Source organism: Myxine glutinosa, chromosome 9 (genome assembly GCF_964187855.1).
Source record: "Myxine glutinosa chromosome 9, kmMyxGlut1.1, whole genome shotgun sequence".
Taxonomy (NCBI): Eukaryota; Metazoa; Chordata; class Myxini; order Myxiniformes; family Myxinidae; genus Myxine; species Myxine glutinosa.
The window spans coordinates 30,435,666-30,452,946 of record NC_136269.1 but is presented as its reverse complement, the minus strand read 5'-3'; the positions used below and the strand labels follow the sequence as shown (position 1 = coordinate 30,452,946).

At 55.1% G+C, this 17,281-nt stretch overlaps 1 protein-coding gene across 3 annotated transcripts in view; it reads left to right on the top strand.

The window, feature by feature from the left end:
• The first annotated feature begins 38 nt into the window (after positions 1 to 38).
• Positions 39 to 17,281, top strand: part of LOC137435504 (ADP-ribosylation factor 6) — a 32,013-nt gene continuing 14,770 nt past the window's right edge. For 2 of the 3 annotated variants that reach the window (XM_078784222.1, XM_078784221.1), the window contains exons 1-2: positions 39 to 273; positions 8,568 to 11,125. In XM_078784222.1, the coding sequence (XP_078640348.1) occupies positions 10,727 to 11,125 (399 nt within the window). In that variant the 5' untranslated portion in view covers positions 39 to 273; positions 8,568 to 10,726. Of the gene's footprint in view, positions 274 to 8,567; positions 11,126 to 17,281 lie in introns of those variants that run through there. The other variant, XM_068129354.2, reaches the window with a different exon arrangement.

Sequence of the window (17,281 nt, the reverse complement as noted above, 5' to 3'; positions counted from 1 at the left end):
CGGGCGACGCCGGCAGTAATTCTTTCTCAGACATTCTTTTATGGCATATCGGGGGGGAAAATGACCGATGACAGATGATTCATTCAAACGTGCACCTTTTGTCATTCTAACATTCATTGCCACATTTACCACATTTTTGTCATTCAAGCCGCAGAAGCCGACTCCTGTGACGTTCTCAACGCGTGAGTCAGCCCGCTGACTTCACACGCATGCGCATTCGTAGCTAACGGCCGGTGCAGGGAGCGGCCTCTTTCTGCGCGCCGGGCCCGCGAGGTGAGTCCCATGTTTCCGACTCGTCCCGGGCGTGAGCTTGGGTCGCGATTCTCCGGTCGCTCAGTGTGAAGGCTTATTGTGGGGTAGAGGCGACGTGCTAATCGACTCGGCCCGCGAAATATATGGTGTTTGAACCCACAGGAGCTGCGTCTTGGGCCCCATGAAGTTTGGGGTCCTGGGGCTGATTACTGAGTTCTTTCCTCACTGACGAGCTCTCGTCTTCAAGAATAAGCCTGAGTTGTGGTTAGAATTCACAAAGCATCCTCCGACCGAGGCTTAGCTCCTCAGAATGAACGCACGTTAAGTCGTGTCTTTCCAAATGAGTCAGATCGCTGAATGGCCTGTAGTTTTAAACAGCTTATCCTTGGCTTGGGTGCTTTAATATTTTTGGTTCTGCGGTCGTATTATTGCCAACCCACCTTGCCCGTCCATCTGTCTACCCACCTTGCCCGTCCATCTGTCTACCCACCTTGCCCGTCCATCTGTCTACCCACCTTGCCCGTCCATCTGTCTACCCACCTTGCCCGTCCATCTGTCTACCCACCTTGCCCGTCCATCTGTCTACCCACCTTGCCCGTCCATCTGTCTACCCACCTTGCCCGTCCATCTGTCTACCCACCTTGCCCGTCCATCTGTCTACCCACCTTGCCCGTCCATCTGTCGACCCACCTTGCCCGTCCATCTGTCGACCCACCTTGCCCGTCCATCTGTCGACCCACCTTGCCCGTCCATCTGTCTACCCACCTTGCCCGTCCATCTGTCTACCCACCTTGCCCGTCCATCTGTCTACCCACCTTGCCCGTCCATCTGTCTACCCACCTTGCCCGTCCATCTGTCGACCCACCTTGCCCGTCCATCTGTCGACCCACCTTGCCCGTCCATCTGTCGACCCACCTTGCCCGTCCATCTGTCTACCCACCTTGCCCGTCCATCTGTCTACCCACCTTGCCCGTCCATCTGTCTACCCACCTTGCCCGTCCATCTGTCTACCCACCTTGCCCGTCCATCTGTCTACCCACCTTGCCCGTCCATCTGTCTACCCACCTTGCCCGTCCATCTGTCTACCCACCTTGCCCGTCCATCTGTCTACCCACCTTGCCCGTCCATCTGTCTACCCACCTTGCCCGTCCATCTGTCTACCCACCTTGCCCGTCCATCTGTCTACCCACCTTGCCCGTCCATCTGTCGACCCACCTTGCCCGTCCATCTGTCTACCCACCTTGCCCGTCCATCTGTCTACCCACCTTGCCCGTCCATCTGTCTACCCACCTTGCCCGTCCATCTGTCTACCCACCTTGCCCGTCCATCTGTCTACCCACCTTGCCCGTCCATCTGTCTACCCACCTTGCCCGTCCATCTGTCTACCCACCTTGCCCGTCCATCTGTCGACCCACCTTGCCCGTCCATCTGTCGACCCACCTTGCCCGTCCATCTGTCGACCCACCTTGCCCGTCCATCTGTCGACCCACCTTGCCCGTCCATCTGTCGACCCACCTTGCCCGTCCATCTGTCGACCCACCTTGCCCGTCCATCTGTCGACCCACCTTGCCCGTCCATCTGTCGACCCACCTTGCCCGTCCATCTGTCGACCCACCTTGCCCGTCCATCTGTCGACCCACCTTGCCCGTCCATCTGTCTACCCACCTTGCCCGTCCATCTGGCCACCCACCTTGCCCGTCCATCTGTCCACCCACCTTGCCCGTCCATCTGTCCACCCACCTTGCCCGTCCATCTGTCCACCCACCTTGCCCGTCCATCTGTCCACCCACCTTGCCCGTGCATCTGTCCACCCACCTTGCCCGTGCATCTGTCCACCCACCTTGCCCGTGCATCTGTCCACCCACCTTGCCCGTGCATCTGTCCACCCACCTTGCCCGTGCATCTGTCCACCCACCTTGCCCGTGCATCTGTCCACCCACCTTGCCCGTGCATCTGTCCACCCACCTTGCCCGTGCATCTGTCCACCCACCTTGCCCGTGCATCTGTCCACCCACCTTGCCCGTCCATCTGTCCACCCACCTTGCCCGTCCATCTGTCCACCCACCTTGCCCGTCCATCTGTCCACCCACCTTGCCCGTCCATCTGTCTACCCACCTTGCCCGTGCATCTGTCCACCCACCTTGCCCGTGCATCTGTCCACCCACCTTGCCCGTGCATGTCTACCCACCTTGCCCGTGCATGTCTACCCACCTTGCCCGTGCACCTGTCGACCCACCTTGCCCGTCCATCTGTCTATCCACCTTGCCCGTCCATCTGTCTACCCACCTTGCCCGTCCATCTGTCTACCCACCTTGCCCGTCCATCTGTCTACCCACCTTGCCCGTCCATCTGTCTACCCACCTTGCCCGTCCATCTGTCTACCCACCTTGCCCGTCCATCTGTCTACCCACCTTGCCCGTCCATCTGTCTACCCACCTTGCCCGTCCATCTGTCTCCCCAACTCAGCTTGCCTGTCCATCTAACAAATCAGCTTGCCCGTCCATCGACCAACCCAGCCAGGCTTTCCAGCCCCCCATGCGCGCCAGGCTGTCCAACCACCCACGCGCGCCAGGCTTTCCAGCCCCCCACGCGCGCCAGGCTTTCCAGCCCCCCACGCGCGTCAGGCTTTCCAGCCCCCCACGCGCGCCAGGCTTTCCAGCCCCCCACGCGCGTCAGGCTTTCCAGCCCCCCACGCGCGTCAGGCTTTCCAGCCCCCCACGCGCGTCAGGCTTTCCAGCCCCCCACGTGCGTCAGGCTTTCCAGCCCCCCACGCGCGTCAGGCTTTCCAGCCCCCCACGTGCGTCAGGCTTTCCAGCCCCCCACGCGCGTCAGGCTTTCCAGCCCCCCACGCGCGTCAGGCTTTCCAGCCCCCCACGCGCGTCAGGCTTTCCAGCCCCCCACGCGCGTCAGGCTTTCCAGCCCCCCACGCGTGTCAGGCTTTCCAGCCCCCCACGCGCGTCAGGCTTTCCAGCCCCCCACGCGCGTCAGGCTTTCCAGCCCCCCACGCGCGTCAGGCTTTCCAGCCCCCCACGCGCGTCAGGCTTTCCAGCCCCCCACGCGCGTCAGGCTTTCCAGCCCCCCACGCGCGTCAGGCTTTCCAGCCCCCCACGCGCGTCAGGCTTTCCAGCCCCCCACGCGCGTCAGGCTTTCCAGCCCCCCACGCGCGTCAGGCTTTCCAGCCCCCCACGCGCGTCAGGCTTTCCAGCCCCCCACGCGCGTCAGGCTTTCCAGCCCCCCACGCGCGTCAGGCTTTCCAGCCCCCCACGCGCGTCAGGCTTTCCAGCCCCCCACGCGCGTCAGGCTTTCCAGCCCCCCACGCGCGTCAGGCTTTCCAGCCCCCCACGCGCGTCAGGCTTTCCAGCCCCCCACGCGCGTCAGGCTTTCCAGCCCCCCACGCGCGTCAGGCTTTCCAGCCCCCCACGCGCGTCAGGCTTTCCAGCCCCCCACGCGTGTCAGGCTTTCCAGCCCCCCACGCGCGTCAGGCTTTCCAGCCCCCCACGCGCGTCAGGCTTTCCAGCCCCCCACGCGCGTCAGGCTTTCCAGCCCCCCACGCGCGTCAGGCTTTCCAGCCCCCCACGCGCGTCAGGCTTTCCAGCCCCCCACGCGCGTCAGGCTTTCCAGCCCCCCACGCGCGTCAGGCTTTCCAGCCCCCCACGCGCGTCAGGCTTTCCAGCCCCCCACGCGCGTCAGGCTTTCCAGCCCCCCACGCGCGTCAGGCTTTCCAGCCCCCCACGCGCGTCAGGCTTTCCAGCCCCCCACGCGCGTCAGGCTTTCCAGCCCCCCACGCGCGTCAGGCTTTCCAGCCCCCCACGCGCGTCAGGCTTTCCAGCCCCCCACGCGCGTCAGGCTTTCCAGCCCCCCACGCGCGTCAGGCTTTCCAGCCCCCCACGCGCGTCAGGCTTTCCAGCCCCCCACGCGCGTCAGGCTTTCCAGCCCCCCACGCGCGTCAGGCTTTCCAGCCCCCCACGCGCGTCAGGCTTTCCAGCCCCCCACGCGCGTCAGGCTTTCCAGCCCCCCACGCGCGTCAGGCTTTCCAGCCCCCCACGCGCGTCAGGCTTTCCAGCCCCCCCGCGCGCGTCAGGCTTTCCAGCCCCCCCGCGCGCGTCAGGCTTTCCAGCCCCCCCGCGCGCGTCAGGCTTTCCAGCCCCCCCGCGCGCGTCAGGCTTTCCAGCCCCCCCGCGCGCGTCAGGCTTTCCAGCCCCCCCGCGCGCGTCAGGCTTTCCAGCCCCCCCGCGCGCGTCAGGTTTTCCAGCCCCCCCGCGCGCGGCAGGCTTTCCAGCCCCCCACGCGCGGCAGGCTTTCCAGCCCCCCACGCGCGGCAGGCTTTCCAGCCCCCCACGCGCGGCAGGCTTTCCAGCCCCCCACGCCCGTCAGGCTTTCCAGCCCCCCACGCCCGTCAGGCTTTCCAGCCCCCCACGCCCGTCAGGCTTTCCAGCCCCCCACGCCCGTCAGGCTTTCCAGCCCCCCACGCCCGTCAGGCTTTCCAGCCCCCCACGCCCGTCAGGCTTTCCAGCCCCCCACCCCGTCAGGCTTTCCAGCCCCCCACGCGCGTCAGGCTTTCCAGCCCCCCACGCGCGTCAGGCTTTCCAGCCCCCCACGCGCGTCAGGCTTTCCAGCCCCCCACGCGCGTCAGGCTTTCCAGCCCCCCACGCGCGTCAGGCTTTCCAGCTCCCTCACGCGCGTCAGGCTTTCCAGCTCCCTCACGCGCGTCAGGCTTTCCAGCCCCCCACGCGCGTCAGGTTTTCCAGCCCCCCCACGCGCGTCAGGTTTTCCAGCCCCCCACGCGCGTCAGGTTTTCCAGACCCCCCACGCGCGTCAGGCTTTCCAGCCCCCCCACGCGCGTCAGGTTTTCCAGCCCCCCACGCGCGTCAGGTTTTCCAGCCCCCCACGCGCGTCAGGTTTTCCAGCCCCCCACGCGCGTCAGGTTTTCCAGCCCCCCACGCGCGTCAGGTTTTCCAGCCCCCCACGCGCGTCAGGTTTTCCAGCCCCCCACGCGCGTCAGGTTTTCCAGCCCCCCACGCGCGTCAGGCTTTCCAGCCCCCCACGCGCGTCAGGCTTTCCAGCCCCCCACGCGCGTCAGGTTTTCCAGCCCCCAACGCGCGTCAGGTTTTCCAGCCCCCCACGCGCGTCAGGTTTTCCAGCCCCCCCACGCGCGTCAGGCTTTCCAGCCCCCCACGCGCGTCAGGCTTTCCAGCCCCCCACGCGCGTCAGGCTTTCCAGCCCCCCACGCGCGTCAGGCTTTCCAGCCCCCCACGCGCGTCAGGCTTTCCAGCCCCCCACGCGCGTCAGGCGTTCCAGCCCCCCACGCGCGTCAGGCTTTCCAGCCCCCCACGCGCGTCAGGCTTTCCAGCCCCCCACGCGCGTCAGGTTTTCCAGCCCCCCCACGCGCGTCAGGCTTTCCAGCCCCCCCACGCGCGCCAGGCTTTCCAGCCCCCCCCACGCGCGTCAGGCTTTCCAGCCCCCCACGCGCGTCAGGCTTTCCAGCCCCGCCACGCGCGCCAGGCTTTCCAGCCCCCCACGCGCGTCAGGCTTTCCAGCCCCCCACGCGCGTCAGGCTTTCCAGCCCCCCCACGCGCGCCAGGCTTTCCAGCCCCCACGCGCGTCAGGCGTTCCAGCCCCCCACGCGCGTCAGGCTTTCCAGCCCCCCCCCACGCGCGTCAGGCTTTCCAGCCCCCCCACGCGCGCCAGGCTTTCCAGCCCCCCCCACGCGCGTCAGGCTTTCCAGCCCCCCCACGCGCGCCAGGCTTTCCAGCCCCGCCACGCGCGCCAGGCTTTCCAGCCCCCCCACGCGCGTCAGGCTTTCCAGCCCCCCCACGCGCGCGCCAGGCTTTCCAGCCCCCCCACGCGCGCCAGGCTTTCCAGCCCCCCACGCGCGCCAGGCTTTCCAGCCCCCCACGCGCGCCAGGCTTTCCAGCCCCCCACGCGCGCCAGGCTTTCCAGCCCCCCACGCGCGCCAGGCTTTCCAGCCCCCCACGCGCGCCAGGCTTTCCAGCCCCCCACGCGCGCCAGGCTTTCCAGCCCCCCACGCGCGCCAGGCTTTCCAGCCCCCCACGCGCGCCAGGCTTTCCAGCCCCCCACGCGCGCCAGGCTTTCCAGCCCCCCACGCGCGCCAGGCTTTCCAGCCCCCCACGCGCGCCAGGCTTTCCAGCCCCCCACGCGCGCCAGGCTTTCCAGCCCCCCACGCGCGCCAGGCTTTCCAGCCCCCCACGCGCGCCAGGCTTTCCAGCCCCCCACGCGCGCCAGGCTTTCCAGCCCCCCACGCGCGCCAGGCTTTCCAGCCCCCCACGCGCGCCAGGCTTTCCAGCCCCCCACGCGCGCCAGGCTTTCCAGCCCCCCAGGCGTTCCAGCCCCCCACGCGCGCCAGGCTTTCCAGCCCCCCACGCGTTCCAGCCCCCCACGCGTTCCAGCCCCCCACGCGTTCCAGCCCCCCACGCGCGCCAGGCGTTCCAGCCCCCCACGCGCGCCAGGCGTTCCAGCCCCCCACGCGCGCCAGGCGCTCCAGCCCCCCACGCGCGCCAGGCTTTCCAGCCCCCCACGCGCGCCAGGCTTTCCAGCCCCCCACGCGCGCCAGGCTTTCCAGCCCCCCACGCGCGCCAGGCTTTCCAGCCCCCCACGCGCGCCAGGCTTTCCAGCCCCCCACGCGCGCCAGGCTTTCCAGCCCCCCACGCGCGCCAGGCGTTCCAGCCCCCCACGCGCGCCAGGCGTTCCAGCCCCCCCACGCGCGCCAGGCGTTCCAGCCCCCCACGCGCGCCAGGCGTTCCAGCCCCCCACGCGCGCCAGGCGTTCCAGCCCCCCACGCGCGCCAGGCGTTCCAGCCCCCCACGCGCGCCCGGCTTTCCAGCCCCCCCACGCGCGCCCGGCTTTCCAGCCCCCCACGCGCGCCTGGCCTTCCCGCGCGAAGACCTTGACTGTCCTCCCGGCCCAACGTGGCCGTCCTGCCCTTGAGCTTGCCCTTCCAGCCTGCCCGTCCTGAGCTGTTTTTGCTGCTCGTTTCATCCTCTTATTTTGGTTGTTGAGATCATTGATTAGCAGCCATTTCTTCGCTGCTACATTAACTTCCTGTAGTACTACAAATTAAATGTTTGGATCCTGACCTGCAACAACCTACCTGCATTTGTGGTTTTTGATTTATTCTCGAGTGATGACCTGATTATTTTGTCACTTACAAACGAAGAAATATCCTTTTCGTAGCAGAGTGAACGTTCTTGGACTAAAAAAAAAAATGAAAGTGTTTGCATGGTCAGAATTCAGACCACGAGTAAACATTGAAAACGTTATTTTGGTTGGGCGAGCTCAAATATATACAAATTTGGATTATAGCTGTATTGGACATCAGTTGCTGATGTCTTTACTTTGACACAAACTTCACTGTTGGGCATATTCTGATGTTATTGTCTACCTTCACTCGTAAATAAAGTGAAAGCAGCGTATCTCTCTAGGTAGTTAACACCCTGAACAGTTGCACTTTGTAAATATATTGGTGGCGATGATTAAGCAACAGTATCCCATCCAATATAATTTGTAACTTTCTTTGATCGTGTCATTCAGTCCACAAGAAGTATCCAAATAATAGCTGAATTGATTAATGGTATCGAAGCTGGATTAAGTACCTCATCCATTGTCGATCTATATCGTTGGATGCATGCAAGTTGCTGGTGGAAAAACAGCGTTTGTGGTTGGAGTGTGGAAGAAAGGCTGTGTTTGCCATTGCTTGAACAAGTGCCATCACTTGCAACCCAAATTCTTTCCGATTATTGTTTCAAACAAGGGATTGGTATTTCTCGCACTGACTGCTTTTGATAAGCTTCCCTGTGTTACCGACCTCCATACGCGATTGTTCAGGTTCATCGAACACCTTGTTTCGTTGCTGTACGGTGTTGTCAAGGTGGTGGTTTTCATGTCCTCGAGCATCGAGAGTACAAAGAGACCCTTACGGTTGAACTTTTGTTTGGACTTGTTTTTGGAGCTTTTTTGACATGCATGTTTCGTTTTCATTGAGTTGTGTGCAGAGTGAAAGCAATGGGAACCTCCTCATGCCATTGTAATTGTTAAATGATACGAGTTTTGACTCCCTCCCTTGTTGCAGTCTGTGGGTGTGCTTTATCCGCGTCACCGCATTGATAGTTTGTGAATTACCACGTGATTTGGCTTTGTGATTTTGTTTCGACATTTGTGTTTGCTCTGCTCAGCATAATCTTGTTGCTTAAAGATCCATTTTTGGAATTTCTAATCTAATGATACGCCTTCAAAAAGGCAATCTGTTTTCATTTTGTAAGTGTGTATTGAAGTTTCTTTTTGTACATGTATACTTTCAGATTGAGTTGCCTTGTGAAATGGGGAAGTTCCTTTCCAAGGTGTTTGGTAGTAAAGAGATGCGCATTCTGATGCTGGGGCTGGATGCTGCAGGCAAAACCACCATCTTGTACAAGCTAAAATTGGGCCAGCCCGTCACTACGATTCCCACGGTCGGATTCAACGTGGAAACGGTGTCGTACAAGAACGTGAAGTTCAACGTGTGGGACGTGGGTGGCCAGGACAAAATCCGACCCCTTTGGCGGCATTACTACACCGGCACGCAAGGCCTCATCTTCGTGGTCGACTGTGCGGACCGAGACCGCATTGACGAGGCTCGGCAGGAGCTCCATCGCATCATCAATGACCGTGAGATGCGAGACGCCATCATCCTGGTGTTTGCGAACAAACAGGACCTGCCCGATGCAATGAAGCCGCATGAGATGCAGGAAAAGCTCGGTCTGACGCGTGTGCGTGACCGGAACTGGTATGTGCAGCCGTCGTGTGCTGCTTCAGGTGATGGACTTTATGAGGGCCTCACGTGGCTCTCTTCCAACTACAAGTCTTAACGGTGGCCAGACGCCTAACAGCCGACTTTCTGCCAATACTTTCAACACCTTACACGATCTTTCTGCCGACACCAGGCCTGACCTTCTTTGTTTCTTTTTCTTATTCCCCCACACCCCTCCGCTTGCTCGCCTATTCACACATATTCTACACCAGGTGCAGCTATAAATAAGTATGTCCCACCTCCATTGTTTCACTCAGCCACCACGTGTTACAACACGCAACACGACCAAGCATACCGACACCACACCAACTTAATTTGTCGCTCTTCCCGGCCGACCTGCATCCCCGTCCCCGCCCGCAAAGGTCACACCACAGCAATGGACTTGTAATATATGGTATTTTTCTAATAATCTATACCCTGCATTCCACTAGCCGAAATGATGCAGTGAATTGTGATGCCCTTTTTTGCTTCGAATGCAGTTTTTTGGTAGTTGCAGTAAAAGTTTTAAATTCTGTATATGCCTGCTGACTTTACTGGCGCAGTTATATCCTCCATGAAGTAGAGATTTTATTTTCAAAAGAAATGTTTGTGATTGTTTTTTGTTTTTTTGGAGAAGGTTTTTTTGTTTTTTTGTAATGTAAGTAAACTATACAGCTGTCAGGGCATGTCACGTATCAATTTCACTTTTCCCTGACCATTCCAATCCAAGTCAAATGTAGGATTTGATGCAGCACTGGTAGAATGCCCATCTGCGCATGCTCTTGGTGGAGTGGCGATCGCAGCCGCATTACTTTTCGACACCCTGGCTTTTGGCTCCAGACAACACCAACAAATCATCAAATGAAGATGTCCGGTTGCTCGCTTTGTGAATCCGAGCACCATGTACACGTCACATGGTTTCTCGCATTGTTGACTGCGCATTCTCCCCCTTCCCCTTATCTCTGGCATGGACGTGCCTCGTCATTTTGCTCCCGAAACCGCCGATCCTCCATTGTGATATGCCACTGCCGGGTCGTAGTGATCCTGCAGATTCGGTTTCACCTTTTTATGCTGATACTTTTGAGGCATTGTCACACGTCAATATTAAGCTCCAATGTGCTTCAACTTTTGTTCATTCATTTCATTATTTTCCTGCGATCTTCAGTGCCTGCATGCTCATTGCAGGTCTTTCCTTTTATAAAAATTTTTTGGGGGGGGGGGGGTTCCGATAATCCACACTTCAATTTGTATCAGTATTGGCGATTTCATGTGCTCTATTTGTAGCTTTCAACTTGTTTTGAGTACATTTTCTGTTGCATTCCAATAGTAGCCTTTTTTTTTTAAAGCTTTTTTCGCATTTACAACTAACAGAGGTTTGAATACCTGTATATTTTGCCCGCCTTTTATGCTCAAAAGATACGTGTGCAAGAAATATAACGGACATCCTAACACTGGTAGTGTGGTCATTATCTCACACGAGCACTCGTTTGTGAACCACCCACCGCGTTTCCTGTGCGTTCAAAAGGAAACTTTGTGTCACACCCGTGCTTCTCCATTTTTCTGTGGACGCCCATTCCTTTTTCTCTGCTCTCTGCTTTATCTTGCGACCTTGAGCACTGAGCTTGGCCCGAGCGACGCTAACGGGAGTTTTGAAGGCAGGCAAGGCCGTAGGCTCGGAGCCAAGGTTTTGTCATGGGCAGTAAGTTATCTTCATCTGACAAAGATGTAAGTGTGGTCATGCTGGGTCTGGACAAAGCGGGAAAGACCACGGTGCTGTACAAACTCAAAAAGCAACCGACGGAAGGGGTCGAGCAAACGATCGGCTTTAATGAAGAGAAGGTGCGCTATAAGCGGTGTCAGTTTGGTATTTATGATGTCGGAGGTGAGCAGAAGATCCGTTCCCTGTGGAGGCACTACATCAGCGAAGTGCAAGTTGTCGTGTTCGTAGTGGATAGTGCGGACCAGGAGCGGTTCCCCGAAGCCCGGAGCGAACTGCTGAGTCTAGCCGCGGAGATGGGCCGTGGACAGCCCCTGTTGGTGCTGGCTAACAAGCAAGATGTGCAGGGGCGACTAACGGTCCCGGACGTTCAGGTGAGGACATGGGTCACGTGGTTTTTTGTGGCAATTTCTTAAGAACATCGAGAAGTGGAACGGGAGGGTTTCTCTATGGAATGGGTTCCGGATTCTTGAGTTTTAAGATTATTTGCTTGACCTCCATCTGTTTATGATGTGTGCAAACATGGTTACATTTCACTCACCTGTGTGCTCCATTTATTCGTCTTTCCTTTCCCAAACATTATTCCCTTATCTTTCTCTTACTCCCCCTACTCTCCTTTCACTATATCATCAACTCTCTCTCTCGTATCAATTAATATGTACTTGAACTTTGGTACTTCGTTAAATGTATTACCTCCGCCACCAAAGGTGGATGGAGGTTACGGTATGTTTTCACCTCTCTGTCTGTTTGTCTGTCCGTTTGTGAACAAAATATCTCAAAAACTTGTGGACGGATTCAGACTAAATTTGGCAGAGATGTAGCGTATGTCACAAGGACGAAATGATTAGATTTTGGTGAAGATCCGGATTCGGATTCGGCTACTAGAATTAAAGTGATTCTTCACCATTGGGAGATACGGCCAAAAACGATACACAACAACAACAACAACATGCATTTTAAAAGGCCATTTTCCCTGCTAGAGCGGGGGTTAGCCTTGCGGTCCCCATGACAATCTTCTCCATTTTGCCCTATTTTCTGCATCTCTCTCTCCTTCTCATCCTTGTTTAACCCCCTTGCCCGCATTTCTTCTTCCACCATCTTTAGCCAAGTCTTTCTCGGTCTTCCCCGTCTTCTACTTCCTTCTACATTCATTTCCATCACTCTTCTCAACCAGTCACTTTCATCCTTCCTCAACACATGACCAAACCATCTCAACCTGTGCCTCTTCACAGCATCAATCACAGGCTCTATTCCCATCATCTTTCGCAATTCATCATTTGTCTTCCTCTCTCTCAACGATACTCTGCACATCCGTCGAACCATTCGCATTTCCACCCTTTACAACCTTCGTTGCTGCTCTATGCTCATTACCCATGTCTCGCTCCCATAAATCATAACACATCTCACACATGCAGCATACACCTTTCCCTTCAGCTTCAACGACACTCCCCTCATCATCAGCACGCCACTCAATTCCCGAAACTTCTTCCATGCACATCTCACTCGAGCAACCGTTGCCGAGTCTGATCCACCTTCTCCATTCAGCATGTCTCCGAGGTAGCAAAATGTTTTCACACCTTCCAGCTTCACACCGTCTCCAAGATCCAACTCAACATTTCCTCCATCTGCAGCTCCCTCTGTGCACACCTTACATTTGAATGTAGCTGCCACACTGGTTAATGACCCTCTCAGACCACTACATTTTTGATGAACCCACTCAGCGCACATTGTACACTGAATGGAGTTCACTCCGACACCCTTCCTACACACAGCACAGGGCCACTTCCCAGTTCTTTCCACCTCACCACATGCTTTACCACTTGCCATCACCTTCGTCTTTCCGATATTCACCTTCAGACCTTTTGTCTCCATACATTCCTTCCACGTGTTCATCTTTTCCTTCAGTCCATCCATACTTTCCGCAATCAACACCAGATCATAGACTGCATACAACAACGCCCACGGTAAACCCTCCTTTACGTTCTGAGCCAGCACCTCCATCACAGCTACAAATAGTAGTGGACTTAGTACCGACCCCTGATGCACTCCCACCTTCACCTCAAACTCACCACTGTTCCCGTCCTTCGTCCTTACAGCTGTGCACGCTCTTTTGTACATTGCCATCACTACTCTGATCAACCATTCCTCCACTCCTAACTTCCTCAATGCCCATGTCAATACTTTGCGTGGAACCCGATCGAATGCTTTCTCCAGATCAACAAACCCAAGAAACAACTTCTGCCTCTTCTCCATGTACTTCTCCTGCAACTGCCTCACACAACGGTCCAAAAACGATACATAGCAGGATATCTCAAAAAGTTGTGGACTGATTTGGACAAAACCTGGTGGATCGGTTGGGTGTCTGACAAGGACGATTAGATTCGATTTTGGTGAAGATCTGAATATTGGTTCGAATATGAGAATTTTTTTTTTTTTTAAGTGATTCCTCACCATTGGGAGAATGGGCCAAAAACGATGCACAGCAGGATATCTCAAAGTTCAATGGATTTGCACGAAACTTGTTGGACAGGTTGTGTGTGTGACAAGGAAGAACCAAATCAATTTTGGTTAAGATCCGGATCCGGATCCAGCTAGTATAATTTTTGAAGTGATTCTTCACCATTGAGTGATATGGCCAACCAGGTGGAGGTATGCTCTCAACTGCGTGCCGTTCAAGTTTTTTATTTGCGATGAGTTAATGCTTCTCCAGGAGCTTATACATATGTAACTTGCAAGAGGGGGACTTTAGGAGACCGATTGAATGCAATGAAGTTTATGTCTATGGACAAATCAACAGTATATGGGATTTGAACTTGAGATCCGAGCATCATGAGTGGTGCTTCAGGACACTAGTAGTTTTCGGTGTGTAGTCTAAACTTACATGTAAAGGTCTTAATGTGGATCATGGTGTAAGTTCGGGAAAAATACGCAGAGGACCCTTATGCAGAAACTGACTGCGGTACGTCATCGTTCTGATGAGAACCCAGCCGTGCCGCTGATGCAGTGCCCCTTGGAGATTCGAGCTGGAATTTGTTCATGGGGGATTCCATTATAACTCGGTCGCGATTCAAACCCAGGTGAGTGGAGGAACATCGAGCAAGATGTGTAAGAACCCTATCAAGGTGAATTGGTGTGCACCTTGCAACAGTTATGGGAAAGCATAAATAAAGCAACCTGATCCGTTTTAGGGGAAAGGGAAGGAGAGCGAATAAAATCTCAGCATCCTGAGTCTGAACCTTTGAAATATTTAATGGTGTCTTACTTTCTATTTTGGTTAAAACGACTAAAAGAAGCCGAGGGATTAGACTAGAAGTAGGTTTGTTCAAGAATCAAAATGTAATCAAGAGTATGCTCACAAGTCGATGCCGAAAAGGATTTTTTATTGTTAAAAAGACCAAGTGCAGTCACTTTTACAAAAAAACGTTACAGTTGAGAACTTGGTTAATTTCCTGTCAAAATGCAGCTGCGTGACCACGCTGATTCACCACAGATGTGAGGAAATGTGACTATTTCACGACTTCACTCTTCCCTTTTACATTATAGTTACAACACTTTGGGGTTTCGTCGTATTCATCAGAGATGTCAACAGTTTCCAGTCTTTGAGGGCAAGTCTCCAGTCTTTGAGGACAAGTCTCCAGTCTTTGAGGACAAGTCTCCAGTCTTTGAGGGCAAGTCTCCAGTCTTTGAGGGCAAGTCTCCAGTCTTTGAGTGCAATCTCCAGTCTTTGAGGGCAAGTCTCCAGTCTTTGACGGCAAGTCTCAAGTCTTTGAGGGCAAGTCTCCAGTCTTTGAGGGCAAGTCTCCAGTCTTTGAGGGCAAGTCTCCAGTCTTTGAGTGCAATCTCCAGTCTTTGAGGGCAAGTCTCCAGTCTTTGAGGGCAAGTCTCCAGTCCAGTCACTTGAGCCAAGTCTTTGAGGGCAAGTCTCATCTTTTATGGGAAGTATCACGTCTTTGAGGGCTAGTCTCAAATCTTTGAGGGCAAGTTTCAAATCTTTGAGGGCGAGTGTCAAGTCTTTGAGGGCGAGTGTCAAGTCTTTGAGGGCGTGTGTCAAGTCTTTGATGGCGAGTGTCAAGTCTTTGATGGCGAGTGTCACGTCTTTGATGGCGAGTGTCACGTCTTTGAGGATGTGTCACGTCTTTGAGGACGAGTGTCACGTCTTTGAGGACGAGTGTCACGTCTTTGAGGACGAGTGTCACGTCTTTGAGGGCATGTCACGTCTTTGAGGGCGAGTGTCACGTCTTTGAGGGCGTGTCACGTCTTTGAGGGCGAGTGTCACGTCTTTGAGGGCGAGTGTCACGTCTTTGAGGGCGTGTCACGTCTTTGAGGGCGAGTGTCACGTCTTTGAGGGCGTGTCACGTCTTTGAGGGCGAGTGTCAAGTCTTTGAGGGCGAGTGTCAAGTCTTTGAGGCGAGTGTCACGTCTTTGAGGGCGAGTGTCACGTCTTTGAGGGCGAGTGTCAAGTCTTTGAGGCGAGTGTCACGTCTTTGAGGACGAGTGTCAAGTCTTTGAGGCGAGTGTCACGTCTTTGAGGGCAAGCCTCAAAATCACCATAATATTACTTAAACTTGAGTGAAGTCCCACGTTTACTTATAAACCTAGTGGAGTACAAGCTATCAAGGAATGAAGACAAAGGGCTTAATTGATTGCAATGTTTATTCGGAAAAGCTGTTTCACTCAAGTTTTCATTCATCAGCTTCATGCTTGGACATTTTTTTGTTTGGTCCCAGCAAAAATTAATTTATTAAATTTACTTCTCATATCTCGTGTACCCACTTGAATCACACGAGACCAGTCAGTAACCTCAGTTTGTGTTCAAATTGTCACGTTGAACCAATGCAAAACAATGTGGAAAGGGAAAGGAGATTTTAATAATTCACTTGTATATTTATTAGGTACGTTAAAATGAAACTTGCAATCGGGAAGGGGGCGGGACGTGCACGGGGTTACCGATCAAGGGCGAACTTCCACTTTTCATACGTAGTCAGGTTGGTGCTTGGGCGTGGTGTGCTGTGTGGAGTGCGCACACTTTTAATGGCGAACGGTATGCGATCCGGCGACGTGGGCGCTGGCGTGTGCTGCACATGTACACTGTATACACCGTACATGGTGCATGACGTCATTGATGGAATCTCGCTCCACCTGCGTGCTGCACATGTACACTGTATACATGGTGCATGACGTCATTGATGGGATCTCGCTGCCCTGGCGTGCTGCACAGGTACACTATGCACGTACATGGTGCATGACGTCATTGATGGAATCTCGCTGCACATGTACACTGTATACACCGTACATGGTGCATGACGTCATTGATGGGATATCGCTGCCCTGGCGTGCTGCACATGTACACTGTATACACGTACATGGTGCATGACGTCATTGATGGGATATTGCTGCACTGGCGTGCTGCACAAGTACACTATACATGTACATGGTGCATGACGACATTGATGGAATCTCGCTGCACTGGCGTGCTGCACATGTACATGGTGCATGACGACATTGATGGAATCTCGCTGCCCTGGCGTGCTGCACATGTACACTGTATGCACGTACATGGTACATGGTGCATGACGACATTGATGGAATCTCGCTGCCCTGGCGTGCTGTACATGTACACTGTATACACGTACATGGTACATGGTGCATGACGTCATTGATGGGATCTCGCTGCCCTGGCGTGCTGCACAGGTACACTGTATACACGTACATGGTGCAGGACGACATTGATGGAATCTCGCTACTTGATGGAATTTGATTGGATCTCGCTACTTGCAAAATTCCATTGATGGAATTTTGAGTTACCAACTCTCGTATTCGTTGTTTTATTTTTGTTCAATTCTGGGGAGGGGAATTAGGGTTTAACCCAAAAATATTGGGCTTTTTTCCATCAGTAACAAAACAGGCAAAGCTTGCTTGTCAGATGTCAGGAGAGCTGTGGACGGAAACGTTCGGTAATACTAAGGGACATTAATAAGACAGGTAGACATAGTTGGAAAGTTTGATCTCCAAGCATCACCATCATATGACATGTGTCCTGCAACTCTGTCTTCCTGCATGATGTGATCAATGGATGAATGACATGGCATTGCCCACCGAACACCCACCGGCTCCTCACCACAAATGCAACGCCCACCCAACAACCCACAACGCTTTCCCTCCTCCCCCAGCCTCTAACAAGGTAGTACCGACCGAGCACCCTCCTTACCACACACCCCCGAGAAGACGATACTCACCCAACAACCCACGACACCCCGCCCCTCCATTCCCTAACTGTGTCGTTCGTTTTCTCTGAGAGGTGATGCAGTGCCCCTTGTAGGTTTTGTTCACACACCCCTTGACCTTTTCACTTTTTGCTGCAGCCTGAATGAAAAATGGATGAAATTGAGATTTTTTTTTGGTACTTTTTTCTTTTTTGTTATTGTATACAAGATCGAGGCTCGTGTAAGAGCTAACTAATATTGATCACAAAAAAAGACAAACTGACAAATAAAACATTATAAAGGGAGCGGGAGACAAGCTGTGGAGAG